Here is a 14,831-nt window from a genome sequence, read left to right as displayed (position 1 = left end):
TTCGCTTCGGCGCTTTTTTTGACGGCTTGCTGTAATGCTGAGCGCGAGCAGCGTTTTGAATAACATCTCTGCTGTTCTGACTGGAACCGATCAAGACTACAGTATGACGCATTCGGTGTTTTCTTACTCCAATCTCGTCCACGCCGTATCTGGTGCTGTGGTAGGTCTACTGTCTGCTTATTTGTTTTTTAGTGGCGGAGTCAGGCACATCTGATGCCGTGAAGGCTGCTAAACAGTTCGAAGAAATAATTAGGCAGTCTAATCTGTGGGATACTTATACAGTGATACACAGTGGCGTTGAAAGCGGTGGGTCAAGGGGTTGCCCACAGAAAAGATACTGAGGAGGCAAGAATATGAACTGTCAGCATGGTGCACCCGCAAAAGCTGAGCATCTTTACGTCGCCACTGATATTGAAATCAATCTTTGATTATTGTATGACTGATCCAGGGCAGCAAATCACCGTTTACTAAGACTTCAGTCACTGTTTTGAAAGTGATTTGATTGATTTGATACAAATTTGTGCTGTCACTAGTGACAGCTTGAAATTGAGGTATTTTCCCTTCCTAGTCAGATGCAAAGTGTAAACTTTATTGAAGGACCTTTACACTTTCGTTTTCCAGTATTTTCTCACTTGAATTTAGTAAAAGTGAAAACTGAAATCTTTGTTTTGTCATGTAGAGTTATTAATACTACATCGAGTATTCAAATCAATAGAAATAGATTATAATTATTACAAATTATCATAAATTATTAAGAAAAAAGCTGTTAAGTTTGTAATAGTTTTACAAATGCATAAAATAAATAATTCTGACTATTTGTCATGGGCTGATCATTTATTATTAATGTAAGGACTGTGATGATTTTTGATCCTGAAAAATAGATTTTTCTTCTTTTTCTTTCAGGGCAGTGTAGTAGCAATTACAGTCTTCTATCCTCTAGACACAGTTCGTACTCGGCTACAGAGTAAGTACATATTTCTTTAAAAATTCCAGCATCACAAGATATGCTAGCAGTGTAGTACTGATCTTTAAACTGTCAAAAAGAAAGTCTAGATATTTACCCAGACAAGCAGAGAGTTGAGGTCTATAACTTTGGAAAAACTAAATACAATTCACCTACAATATTTGATGGGATGTGTACACGTTTTAAAAGTGAAAACATAACAGTTTTCTATTTTATGCAGTTGATGATCACAGAAAAGCAAAGCACACACACCAGATATGTGCAGATATCATCAAAGAGGAGGGAATGTAAGTAAACTGAGCATGCCAGAAGTGTGAAGTTAAATAATTTGCATTTGCTTTATTTTCTGTCACTAATAATGTAGTCAGTGCTCAGAATTTGCTGGCTTTACTTTTGTGCTTTGATTATTTGCAGGTCTTCCTTCAATGATTATCTTCATGCCACTGACTTCTCTTCCTTCTGACCACTCTGTTGTCTTCTGCACACTTGATCTCATCCCCACTTGTACCTATTGACGAATCATCATATGTAGCATCACAAGTACTGACTCTCATGACTTGTTTCTGAGGAATCATGCCTCCTCTCTGCACCCTCTTTGGATTGCATTGCACACTTCTATTCTACACTCCATCAGTAACTTTATACCTATGCTTTTGCAGTAATCTATTTTCTTCTAGACCATCCACAATCCCTGGGCACACTCTGGAAATTACTTAGGTCAAGTGTGCACGCTTTCAAGCTGAGCATTGTTGGCGCTCCAAAAAGCACACAGAGAAATTTTAGTGAAAAGCAAATATTTTTAGGGAGAAAGCTCTTGAATACACTTCTTAAGAACAGTAGTTTATCTTAAAGGACCTTCACACCACCAAAATCTTTCCACTTTCAGCCGACTGTAATTGGAAAGAGTTACCTTTTTCCTCCCTTCTAATTTCTTTTTCTCAAAAATCAAAACTTTCTGTGAGATATTAGATGTAGGTATATCTTTCCCTTGTCCAATGATTTTATTTAGTACTCCACTTTTCTCCTTCCACTCCATGACTGAGGATGAAATCCTCAACACCATCTGCTCCATGTCCAATAGGATCTGTGAACTTGTCTCTCTTTCTGCTTCTCTCTACTCTGATTATCTTCCATTACATCCTTCCTTCATCACAGACATAACATTTCTTTTCTCACCATCTACCACATCTTCTGCCTTCATTCACCTTCTGTTGAAAAAAAAATCTTTCCCCGATGCACTCAGAATTATTGTCCAGCTTTTAGTTTGTCTGTCTGTCTTGTCTGAACTCATCTCTTTGCTAACCACCTACTCAATCCATTTCAGCCTTTCTCTTCTTAAGATTTTCATTTAACTGAATTAGGAAGTCTCCCTACTCACTTTCCTGGATGTTGCAGCTGCTTTTGACACCATTGACCATACCATCCTTTTCATCAGACTTAATCATTTGTTTGGCATCACTGACAGGGCTTTTTCTATTGGTTCTTTTATATCTTTCCAGTAGATTGCAGAGTGTTCTCATCAGTCTGACCTGACCTGTAGTGTTACTTAGAGCAGTGGTTCTCAAAGTTTTTCGGACGGCGGACCACCAAGGCCTAAGTAAAAAATTATGGCGGACCACCAAGGCCTAAAACTCACTCTGTACTATGTATTTCAAATTTAAATTGCAGCATTTGTTTCATTACAATTCAAAACTAAATGTCCTTTTATAAAAGTAATATAGTAATAAGTTGACATAAAACTAGTTATACCTCGTTATTTGTAATTAAAATGTTAATGCGAGGAATACATTACTTTAAACATCACTTTGATGTCAGCCGTGGACCACCTGACTTATGCCGGCGGACCACTAGTGGTCCGCAGACCACACTTTGAGAACCACTGACTTAGAGGTCTGTTCTTGGCCCAGTACATCTCTCTTTTGTCTGCCGTTATCACTTTGCATCACATCAAACCTCCTGTGCATGAATGACCCTCAACTCCAAGACAGTGACACACCTGCCAACATACAGATGCTTTTGACTTGAACATTCACCTGCTACAATGACATCAAGAACTGAATAAAAGACAATAAACTTCTTAATGATGATAAGACTGAAGCCTTTCTTATTGGCACACGCCAAAAGCTTTCTCAGTTCTTGCTTCCTATCTCTTCAACTACCATTCTTATTTCTGACTGCCAAGAAGCTGAGAGCCATTTTCAACAACAGTCTGTGCATCACTTTGTCTCCAAGTCTGCCAAGTCATGCTAATATCATCAAACTGCGATTTTTATTTTTTTCTGGTCCACTCACCTGTAACAAACTGCCACTCCATGTACACAAGAAACCCTCTTTTTCTTCTTTCAAAACATCTCAGAAATAATATCTTTTTCTCTTACACCATAAATTACTTTAGCAAGCATGCACACATTGTAAATTTTAAGCATGCATAAAATACATGTATTATTAATTTGTTGTATTTTTTTACTATCATAACAGTTTGCATAAACTTAATATAAAAAGTTAAATTTTGTAAAATTTTCAGTGCCTGAAAGAACTGCAGGCTGCACAATGGAGATTCTCAAAAATTATTTTGAATTTATAAAACATACTGTTGCAGTATATTGTTTTACTTTTATGTTTTTATGGGTTAAATATGGTCCACATTATTAAAAGTTAAGGTTTTGGGGATAGGGACCCTAGAGATATTCATGGATTTTCACTTTGCAGGGGTCCTGCACACCTAACTACTACCAATATCAAGGGCTGACTGTACTTCTAGAGGTACAGACCAGTTGATTTGTGGCTAATGCTAAAGATATTTGGATTGGTCAAAGCAGCATATCATTTATTGTCAACAAAACTGATCATTTTCTAGATGCTTAGCTATGCAAAAAATATTTGATGTAAATTTCAGAATGGGACTCTATCTTGGGTGGTTTCCAGTGGTGACTGCATTGTGCTGTTCGAACTTTGTGTACTTTTACACATACAACAGTCTCAAGACCAAATTTATCCAGGGCAAAAAGTCATCTGCTCTTACAGACCTTTCTCTTGCATTTATATCAGGTAGCTGATGGCGCCCAGTATTTTGGCTGATGGCTTTATTTCTTTTTTTTTCACTTCTTCTAATTTGTTATTTTTATTGCTTTTGATGTGTGCATGCATACAATATTTTTGAAAGACACTTAAGCAGCACAATTTGTTTCTATTTGTGTGAAACCTTACAGCAGCGGTTCTCAACCTTTTACATGTGACGACCCCCCTGACGAACACCGGTACGTCCGCGACCCCCTTAGCCAGCTAGGTCGGTGGAAGAGCGGGGGGGGGCCTTAGCTAACCTCGAACGCCGCGTCGAGGAAATCAACAACGGAAGAACAAAGTTCGTATCTGCAAGAAGTATAACTGTTAATGAAATTTTACTTAAGCAAATTCTGTGGTGCTAATAAATATTATTTTATTAGTTTTATTAGACACTCACTTTGATTAATGAGAAGGTTGAGCCTGTTTGCTGTTGCCTAGAGAAGCGAACCTGGGTGCGATGTTCGTACCCACTGCTATTCGCAGCTCAGCCTCTGCGTCCACACGATTTCTGTATTTCGACTTCAGTGCTGCCAATGCTGAAAATCCTTGCTCACACATGTATGAAGTTGAAAATGTTAGAAAAACTTTCATTGCTTTCTCAGAAAGGAGAGGATATTCACCGTTGACGCTAATCCATAATTTTGGCACTGGTGTTGTTTGGAAGACCATTTTCAGGGATTGGTCACTCGAAAGGTCGATGAGCTGCTCTTCTTCTGTGGACAACCCGCTTGTGCTAGGATCCGCCAGAAATGGATTAGGAATCCAATCGTATTTAGTCACATCAATTTCAGCGAAATAATGCTGAAACCTTTCTTGCAGTCCGTTTAGATGGGCAATAATTACATTCTTCACCTGATCAAGATTCAAGTTGTCAGCCTTGCACTTACACAAGCACGGAAACATATCAAAAATATTTTCTTGGCGTATCTTTTGCGTCCAAAACGAAATTTTTCGGACGAAAGCATTCATCTTGTCAGTTGTTTGTAATATGGTGGTGTCCTTCCCTTGTCTGGTCATGGCCTTCTGTCAGGGACCTATAGAGTACTAGGACTGAGCACGTGCGAATGAAAGGGTGTGAATGATGGACGTTTCCTGAATGCCTGCCTTTTAGATGTTTAAAAAAAAAAGAGAGGTGTGACTGGAGAGGGAGAGGGGAGTCAGCGATGAGAGATTGGGGGAGAGAGAGGGCAAAGAGGAGGGAGATTGGAGGCTTAATTGTTGAGAGGGGGATTGTGTTTTGAGTTTTGGAAGTGAGAAGTCACTGCATGCCGAGACAGTGTACTTGAATAGGGAGAAGAGATTTGGAGTTTGAGCCCCCGCACCACTCGGTTACACAATGTAAACTAATTTCACTAATACCAGTATAAGAAACTTTTTAAAAAAATGACCACCTTCGCGACCCCCTTGTAGGCACGTCGCGACCCCCCAGGGGGTCGCGCCCCACAGGTTGAGAACCGCTGCCTTACAGGCATTTTCTCCTTAGCATAACAGTGTAGTGATAATTTGTGTTTGCTAGAGGTGTTCAAATGTTTCCTTAAATGACTTCACTATTACATGCTGATTTTTGCTTGTCTTGATATAAACAAAAATATAAAAATATTTGTCTTGGTTTTTTGTAATTTTTCTGGTTTGCTTATTCTGCATAGTTTCTCTGCCATTGAAGTTTGGACATGTAGTAATATATGGAGACTGGTCATTCATATGCCAAAGGTGACAGGTCACTTGGCATTGCAAAATTTCCTTAAGTATTATTGATATGGCCAGGAAATGAGTGATTGCTAGTGGAGTAGCAGTTGAAGGTCATAAATGCCCGGTAAAAGTGAGGGGAAACAGATTTTGGCACATCACTGAGTATAACTAATTTGTAGTTGTTTCCATGACGAAAAATGTAGCATCTGATCTTTTATCTAATCATATATAGTTTACGCTCACAAATGCAAAAATCTTAATAGCCACAGCTTAGTTGCGTCAATACACCTGTACTGAATGAGTTATAGGTGTTGTACTCTTCATATCCCTTTAACCCTATATAAAGGGTTCAAGGATTAGTTTTATGTTCACATCGTGGGATTTTTGCCTTAAAAAAATTTCAGCATAATATCTTAGTAGCAGAAAGTGGAAAAGAAGAAAAAGAAATCATTGGCATTTTCTTTATTTGATACAAAGCTCAGGAATCTACCGTGGGTGGCAGTCCTTGGCTTTTACACAGTGGATCTCAAATTTTGTCTATTTCTACATCTACCACATCCTACAGTCCAGTCTTCTCATTCTTGGTTTTTCTCCTGGCCCAGTCACTGATCTGCACCTTGCATTTGTGGCAGGTACTCCCAGACAAACACTGCACTGCTTTTTCTTGCCTGCAGGCTTGGCTACTTTCTGACCTCCATAACTTCTGTCATTATTAAATATTAAAAGCTGATATGTTTTATTAGATTTTTACAACTTGTTTTTAATTGGTACTGCTTATATAAGAGTCATTTCATGTAAATCTCATTGGGTCTGATATTTTTAATATTTATGTTTGTATGGCATTGACTAATAATTTCACTTGAAGATCCTGAGAGATGTTATTGTAATGAGATGGTTGCTATTCCTTGTGAAATTAACCTGTGAAAGATTTGGATTAGTCATTCACACAAAAAAGTTTAAACAAAAAAGCATGTAGGAAAGCTTAGTGGTTAGCATGATTTTGGCTAAAGATTCTTTGCCCATCAGCAGCTGTCGACTTGCCGACCTGATTTATCAGAGGCAGGGTTAGGGCAGTTTTCCACATGCAGTGTCCTATACACAGTCAACCACCTATGTTCATTTCCTACAGCCATTAGGCTATGGAATTCTTGCTTACTTTATGTTACCTCCATGTGTGAGCGCTTCTTTTTTGTGTGTTTTGGTTTTCACTTACTGTGAAATTGGGGGGTTTAGATAATTGGTTTTTTATGCAGCTAAGGCTATATCGTGGCAGTTCACTATAAAGGGACAGATTGAACCAATAGTGATCTGTTATCCAGTGTGCATCTTTGTCAGATCTATCATTCACTTCTAATAGTTTACTTTTAGAAGCAGCTGTTTGTATTTCTAGCTTTTGTCCAAACTTCAAATCGACAATATAATCTTTAACGAAAACTGACTATTTCTGCCATTCTCAAGTAAATTATTTTTAGTCTTTCTTTTTTAAAGCATGCTGTTTTATGTCAGAAATTCTTTTTAGTGATCTAATTTTTGTCTTTAACCAGTTTTGTAAGGTGGCCAAAAAATCTTGCTAACATTCTATATATTTAATTATTTTAAAATTTTGTGTCAGATTTAATAGTAGTGGTAGCACTTAACAGTACTGAGTTGGAAACAAAGAATCTCTGTTGCGAGAATGTCAGTTGACTTACTATTATCACGTTTGGGAGTTAACAAAAGTTTGTGGCCACCTTATGCTGATTGGTTCAGTTTGTGTATGTGTAATTATTATTGACTATTGTGAGACAATTATTTTCTTATGAATTTTTGTCAATATTGTGCATAATATGTTTATTAAAAAACTGGATTTTTAAAATGTTTTTTCATTCGGTTATAATAAATATGCATTAATTTCAAGTTGAACTTTGCTAAAAATTTGATGTAAGAAGTACTTGTATCCTTTGTCCATAGGCAGTAAAACCACCTCTGGGCACTGATAGATGTAGGGAAATTACATTTACCTTTCTTATGAACAGATCAGTACTTGAATCAAATACCTTAAAGACCCCATTAAAAACATTTACAGCTAAAGAAGATTCTAATAATCCCTTCTGGAAATCATTATCTTTGACTGGTGACAAGTGAAGGAGGAATCTCTGAAAAAGAAAGCTTTAATTTTTTTTCTTATTACTGGAAGTTGAATGCATATAGATTTAGTAAATTAGCTTGAGGTTTATTCGATGTTGTGATTCAAGAGTTTTGTTGCAGGTGTAGTGAATGTTCTGACAACCACACCACTGTGGGTGGCCAACACCCGTCTCAAACTTCAGGGTGCCAAACTTCATACAAAGGTCTATGAGGAGGCGGAAAGGAAATATGATGGTATTCTTGGTATGTTAACAAAGTGCAGCATTTTACAGTTGTATTTAATGTTGAGAAAGTAGGAAATGGGATGATTTTCTTTTGTAAAAAAAAAATGTTAGTAAGGATAATATGCCATGCCTGGGTTGATTTGGAGCAGACTATTTCAAGGAAGAGATCACATTGTCATTATTATTGTGACTTAGGGTTACATGTGGGGTGGCTTTGGAACCTTCACGAAAATTAAATTGAAAAGATCAAAGTACATGAACCTGACATTAACTATGAACTTAATGAAATGGGCTTTATGTCTCAGAATTTTGTTAGGATTAGACAAATGGTGGGGTTTTGCGTAGAATAAATAGTGTAAAATTATCAAAGAGGACAGACATTGCTACTTTTCCTTATTAAATGAGATGAACATTTTCTACTTGTCAATGGGAAGTTGGTTTAAATTTTCACTGACTTTTTACTTGACTTCTCTTATTTATTTTAAAAGACATGATTTTGATGCTGCAGACTGCCTGATGAAAATTGTAAAACAGGAAGGATTCTGGTCTCTCTGGAATGGCACGGCACCATCTATCTTGCTGGCTGCCAATCCTGCAATACACTTCATGGTGTATGAGTCACTTAAACGATATTTCCAGCGCATCTTCAATACCTCTGTGAGTACTCCAAATACAAGACTTGGTTTCTTTTCCACAGAAGACAATAACAGGAACACTGCTTCTGTACTTTTGCTTTCCTGAGTAGATTCAGCAAAATTTCTTTTTATCATTTTTGCTTATTAGGAATTCTTTTATACCCCAATCTTCCACATGTGCATTGTTTTCTCAAGACTATAAATAGTAATTCTCTGACATTTAGTCTGTTCATGTCAACATTTTTTGAACATTAGACTTTTTAAATGATGCCTGTTATAATTCTGCAGACTGGAAATTCAGTGGAGGCATGTATAAAAAGCTCAGAGTTGGGGCATAATGTGAATTAGAAACAGTAATTTTAGAATTTGTAATCTTAACACTTAAATGCTAAATATAAATTGTACCTACAATACACAATAGATACATCAAAAACATTTTTTTAAATATGTAGAAAAGTATAGATTAATGGAAAGAAATTAAATGTTAAAGATGTTCAACAGCAAGCTAGACTATACTTACTCAGCTTTTAAAAATGAGCGAATTTCTTTCTTATTTTGACTTTTATATTCAAATCAGCATGCATTCCTATCTGTCAATGTTACATAAAGTGTTATGATGTTGATTTAAACCTGACAATTTTTTTTTTCCATTTATTTTAAACAGGAGCTGAGTGGATTACTTTACTTTGTGATTGGTGCCATCGCAAAGAGTATAGCTACATCCTCTACATATCCCCTTCAAGTAATCCAAAGCCGCCTAAGGGTAAGCATATGGTGAGAGAGTGTGTGTTTTGTCTATGCATATTTATATGGAAAAATTTTTAAAAGAAACTTTTTACACAAAGTTACAGTCTAGATTAAACTGTTATATTGTACATATGGACACCATGTATATCAATGATATTCCAACAGTAAACTATTTATTTTTTTAAATTGTCTTTGGTGATGTTTCAGGCTGGGCTTTCAAAAGCAGAGAAGGCTCAATCCATGATACAAAACATTTTATATCTTGTAAAGTGAGTAAATATTCTGCATCATATGAGCCCCTTTATAATATAATCCCTTTAACACAAACTGGATACTGCCCCTAAGTAGCCGTCGTAGAACCATAAATAGCCATTTTTGTTTAAAGCATATTTTTAAAACATCCTTCTTATTTTGCAGGCAACAAGGAATAGGAGCACTATACAAAGGCATGGAGGCAAAGCTGCTACAAACAGTCCTAACAGCAGCTCTTATGTTCCTTGCCTATGAAAAGATAGCTGCTTTCACATTCAGGCTCATGGGCATGCAAATCCCCATTGCAAAACCTTAGTCTCCAAGCTATCTTCTTCCACCAAAGTGTTTGTTGTCCAAATCTTTGTTGACTGAGGTCGTGGGTCACACAGCCTTTAACTCATTCGCATTGCAAAGATGAGAAAGGGCTTATTACTATGGAATGCACAAAATACCTTTAAAAAAAAAAAACCAACAATATAGGACAAAGCAAAATGTAAGAAAAGAATAACAAAAATCAACTGTTCCTACCTTACACTATCTTTAAAGTGTACATTTTTAGATTCAAAGGGAAGGAACGACCATAATTTTAAAAAGAGGGTTTTGATATGAAATTTTGAAAATTTCCTGTGAGACCCACTTTCCTTGTAGTCAAAGGGATGTAACCATGGTTGGAAATAATTTCTGATTTTTTCCAAATTTCATATTGCTAATACTTGTACAAACAATGATAGCATGTTGTGGAGATATGTGCAACAGAGCTGCCATGTTGGCACAGAAAATTGGCTGTGTGTGTGTGAAAGAGTGAGAATCAATTAAACCTGGATTGATTTTATCCTGAAAGTGTAAAAGGATTACATGGCTTGTTGCATTGTCTTGGATTGTTTTAAATGGCGGGTGCCTGGTAATTGGGTGTATGCATCAGGAAGTTTTTGACTACTCTGATGTTAATCTTGCTATCACAGTTGTGTTCCTTTAATAAGTTACATTCCTGTATATTGTAACAAAGGATGCTTATTGCTGTTGAGAAGTGCAGTGACACTGATTTTCATGTAGAATATTTATTTGGCGTTTAATGCCAGTAAGCAAAGACTTGAGGATTTGGTCTGTTGCAAATAATGTCTATTTACTCATGAATGCTTGTGCTTGTGTGAATATGAAATTCTGGTTGCTGTTTTATATAAAATTGCCAATTTCAGGCTGAAGAGTATCATTGCAACTGATGTGAGACAATGACAATTCTTTATTAAAGAGAGGTAAAGGAAGCAAAAAATGCTTTTTTTCCATTCAATTCTTGCCGATTATAGGGAAAGAATAAGTAATTAAGTACTAAAAGAATGAATAGTAATAAGGTAAGATATCAAAGGAGAGTGGAAGGTGAATATGTACATAAGTGGTGGTTAAAACATTTACAAGAATCCTGACATTGGGAAGTATCTCTTTTTCCTTCATGTATTTTGGTAATTGGTGTTAAAGGCAGTTATTTGCTTAAGATGTAGAGGGAGGCTATTCCACAGCACACTCCCTGAGCATTTCAGACTTGATTTGAAAAGGTCTATTCTAGGGATGGGAATATTAAATTTTAGAGAAGTTCGAGTGTTATTTGAGGAAAATAATAAAGAGAGTCTGGGGGACAGTTTACCTGTTAGTATTTTATAGATGAAGATGCATCTGTTAAATTTTAGTCTGGTTTTCAAAAGAAGGAGAAAGCGAGCGGGGTATAGCAGACATCAACATTCATTAAAAATATATTAGCTGGGATAGCAGATTTCACCAGAACTGATTTATGTTGCCAGCTCTTCCAGCTATGATTTTCTTGGTCAACTTTTGACTTTTTTAAATATTGAATGCATTGCCCATAACGTGACAGCTCATGTTGAGCAATGGGTGCATGATAATTTGCGATTTTGAACCACTTTAGAATGCAGGAAGTACATCAAAAATAAAAATGCCCAATATCAACATACACCAGCTAAATTTTGCTAATAACCGAGCCATAACTGATAGGAACATTCTGCTTAATTTGACGAAATGGATGAACGGTGTAAATTTGCATGTCTTGAGAGCCACACTAGTTGATATTCTAATAAAAACATACACTAAAAGTCAAATCTTTGTGAAGCCTGATTTTTTTCTTTTAAGTTATCCTTGTTGATAAAACCCCCAAATCAGCAAATACATGACATACCAGCATTTGTACCAGCTATTAAAATCAAGTCATGGCTTATCTTGAGGATGGCTTTTGTTATGCAGAAAGAAATAACATTATACTGCAGGTATATAATAATCAGAAATACATGGCACCCTTCTCTTGCAATGCAAATGCCCACCCTTTGTAGTGTAACATTATTTAGGAATGGAGAGGACATGAGTGTTTTTGTTCACATTTAAGTAGAAGTAGGCACTGGCAATTATTTTCTTGGCCTTGCAGTCTATTTAATGTCTGTTCGCATTTAGCTGTACGCTTGTTAAAAATCTTGTCCTTCAGTTAATGTTACTTTGTAGTGAGGAGCAAAAATAAATGCATATCAGTGCCATCGCATCCATTTAATATCTTGAACATCTGAATAAGGTCTCCACTGATTTTCTTTCCTTTTAGAAAGTGGAGTTCTTCAATATATCAGAATAAGACATACCTCTACAGTCTAACAATTTAGAAACATGTCTGTGTACACTTTAGACTGATATTGATTGACATTTGTGAATGGGCACCTGATGACATAGGCATATTCAAAATTTACATGCACAGTTTTGTACAATTTTTAAAATGTCTCTAAATATTCAAAAGTCCTCTTTATAATGCCAACTATTTAATTTGTCTTGCCTACCACTCTTTGGATGCATAAGATAAAAGACAGCTCAAATTAAACTTGACCAAAGAAACACGCTTTTATTTTCTGAACTTTATCATCTATTTTTATTCTGTACATGCATCTTGGGGATTATTTTTATCTTTATGTATAATTCCACACTTTAATATATTTAAATATATAATTACCATCTTTCACACTACTCTTGTGATTTTTCAGTGTCACTTTGAATCAGTGTGCTATTTCACACATTTTTATTTATTTTTGTGTCATCTGCAAACAACTTACAAGTACTGAATAATGTATCTGGTAAATCATTGATGAGTATCGTAAACAATACCAGACCTAAAATACCTGAGAAATTCCACTCATATAAATTTGGCTTTACCTGGTTCTACAGATCCTACTCTAACATATTTCCCTCTTTATTAAAAAAAAAAAGCATCTAAGCCATTTTTAAAAATCTCCACAAATTCCATAATTTGATGAACAGTCTCTTATGTGGGGCAGAAGCAAAAGCCTGTTTAAAATCAGAGCATCTGGACGACATTCTTGTTCTCATCCATTGAAGCTTCTATAGTAACTGTCACACAGAATCTTTTATCCCTAAAACCATTGCTAGTATAGTGTACATTCTATTATCAGCACCCAATGAGCATCTCTGATCACACTCTGCAAAAACTTTGTGGGCCTTTTCCCTCATGGAACTGATACCCATTCTTATCTTTGTTCTGTCACAAATACAGTGAAGGTTGGCTGTCCGGTTCAGCTCTCATCTCGGGCACACTGTTCTTTCTCTGCATGTGGCATCTGTTTACAGGCCTGGCTGCCTTGCCATGATATAGCCTTACTTGCATAAAACACCAATTCCAACCCCCACCCCCTTCCTGGACATATTTTTCATTTTCATAGGGTTTACCTTAGTACTATCCTTATCTACTTGTTTTTACTAATCTGTTTGAATGAACCTTCAAATGAAATCAAACTTTATTGTCTGTTCAAGTAAGTCGAAGACAAATTATTTTTTTGTGTGCTCACAATCACAGCCAAACATACAAACATATAACACGAGCACATATATATATACACAACATATAATGGGCAGACATACCCATAGAAGACATTCAACAGAAATCACTTATCTACACCTTCTCACACATACATGTAAACCTCCTATAAGAAGAATGCCAGGTAATATCGCAGACCTATCTAGGAGTCCTTGTGCCTTTTATTTAGGATGGTTACAGCTGCTGGCACAAGGGACCTCTGGTAGGGAGTTTTTAGCATACGTGGCGCTTTTTAGCGCCTGCCTGAGGTCAACAACTGAAATTTGGGATGGAGAGGGTGTTTGGTCTAAAATTATGTTATTTATGGCAATATGCCATATTTCTGACTGCGTGAAGCTACGAGTCAAAAACCTTTTACAACAATTTTTCATCTTTATATATTGACTAATCATGTCCAGATTTTAAATGTAATTATCTTTGATAAAGTTTTTTTTTTTTACGACTTTTAAACCCGGCCTGTTCATTCACTCTGTTTTAATTTTCTTTTTGTTTTAACTCTACCGTTGATACGCTCTTTCTTGTCACTGTACATGAAGCACGCTTTTCCTATGCTGCAGTTGACAGACATTTTTTTCTGCCACAGACCAGTCATTACAGTTTCTTTATCTTACAATTATACCTTTACCTAAATTATACACATACTGTACTTCCCTTACTAAACTCAAAGTATAATGGCAAGTCTTCAAGAGTTTGGTTTAAATCACAACGGCGAGTGGAAATCCAAAGTATAAAAATGTAAGTTGTCCACAATTCAAGAGACTAAATGACTTTTACTAGGAAATACAAAAACATTTAGAATATATTCAAAAATGTCTCCAGTCTAGATACAAGGGGATGTAGCTCAAATGGTAGAGCGCTCGCTTAGCATGCGAGAGGTACGGGGATCGATACCCCGCATCTCCACAGACCAACTCTTTTGTCTGTAGGTTTAATGATGGAACAGGGGTTCTATGTATACTAATATATTCTGTACGCATAAAACAGTTACCGCAATAAAAATAATGGGGGGAAGAACCGTGTCTGTAACTTGACCGGACAAAATTAATAAGCCATCTGCAGGAATGACCATAACTATAAGACGTTTTTAGCGGGGACTACATGTAACGCGGGTGTCAGATTAAAATTAATGTTCTTTTACGTGTATGTGCTGCCGATCGAGGGAACAGACACACATCTACACACACTAGAAGATATGTTGATCCGGGATGCGTGCACTTACAATAAAATCCACGTATTTGCATACATATTTAGGTAAG

The 14,831-nt window shown here is 36.3% G+C and overlaps 1 protein-coding gene and 1 non-coding gene across 4 annotated transcripts; both read left to right on the top strand.

The window, feature by feature from the left end:
* The first annotated feature begins 1 nt into the window (after position 1).
* Positions 2-10,971, top strand: LOC112569480 (peroxisomal membrane protein PMP34-like). Of its 3 annotated transcripts, XM_025247302.1 has the most exons (10): positions 23-160; positions 904-964; positions 1,185-1,251; positions 3,861-4,012; positions 6,194-6,348; positions 7,964-8,086; positions 8,576-8,724; positions 9,367-9,465; positions 9,657-9,718; positions 9,867-10,971. In XM_025247302.1, the coding sequence occupies exons 3-10, from the start codon at positions 1,222-1,224 to the stop codon at positions 10,015-10,017; spliced, it is 921 nt and encodes a 306-aa protein (XP_025103087.1). In that variant the 5' UTR covers positions 23-160; positions 904-964; positions 1,185-1,221; the 3' UTR covers positions 10,018-10,971. The 3 variants fall into 3 exon arrangements, with proteins under 3 accessions (XP_025103071.1, XP_025103079.1, XP_025103087.1); XM_025247286.1 differs by lacking the exon at positions 3,861-4,012 and having other exon boundaries at positions 2-160; XM_025247294.1 differs by lacking the exon at positions 6,194-6,348 and having other exon boundaries at positions 2-160.
* Positions 10,972-14,405: 3,434 nt separating this feature from the next.
* Positions 14,406-14,478, top strand: Trnaa-agc. Its single transcript has one exon. It is a non-coding gene; the product is annotated as a tRNA-Ala (tRNA).
* The last annotated feature ends 353 nt before the right edge of the window (positions 14,479-14,831 follow it).

The sequence above is a fragment of the Pomacea canaliculata genome, linkage group LG1, assembly GCF_003073045.1.
Source record: "Pomacea canaliculata isolate SZHN2017 linkage group LG1, ASM307304v1, whole genome shotgun sequence".
In the NCBI taxonomy this organism is placed as follows: Eukaryota; Metazoa; Mollusca; class Gastropoda; order Architaenioglossa; family Ampullariidae; genus Pomacea; species Pomacea canaliculata.
Note: the sequence above shows the minus strand (reverse complement) of the source record. Positions and strands in the feature narration are given on the sequence as shown.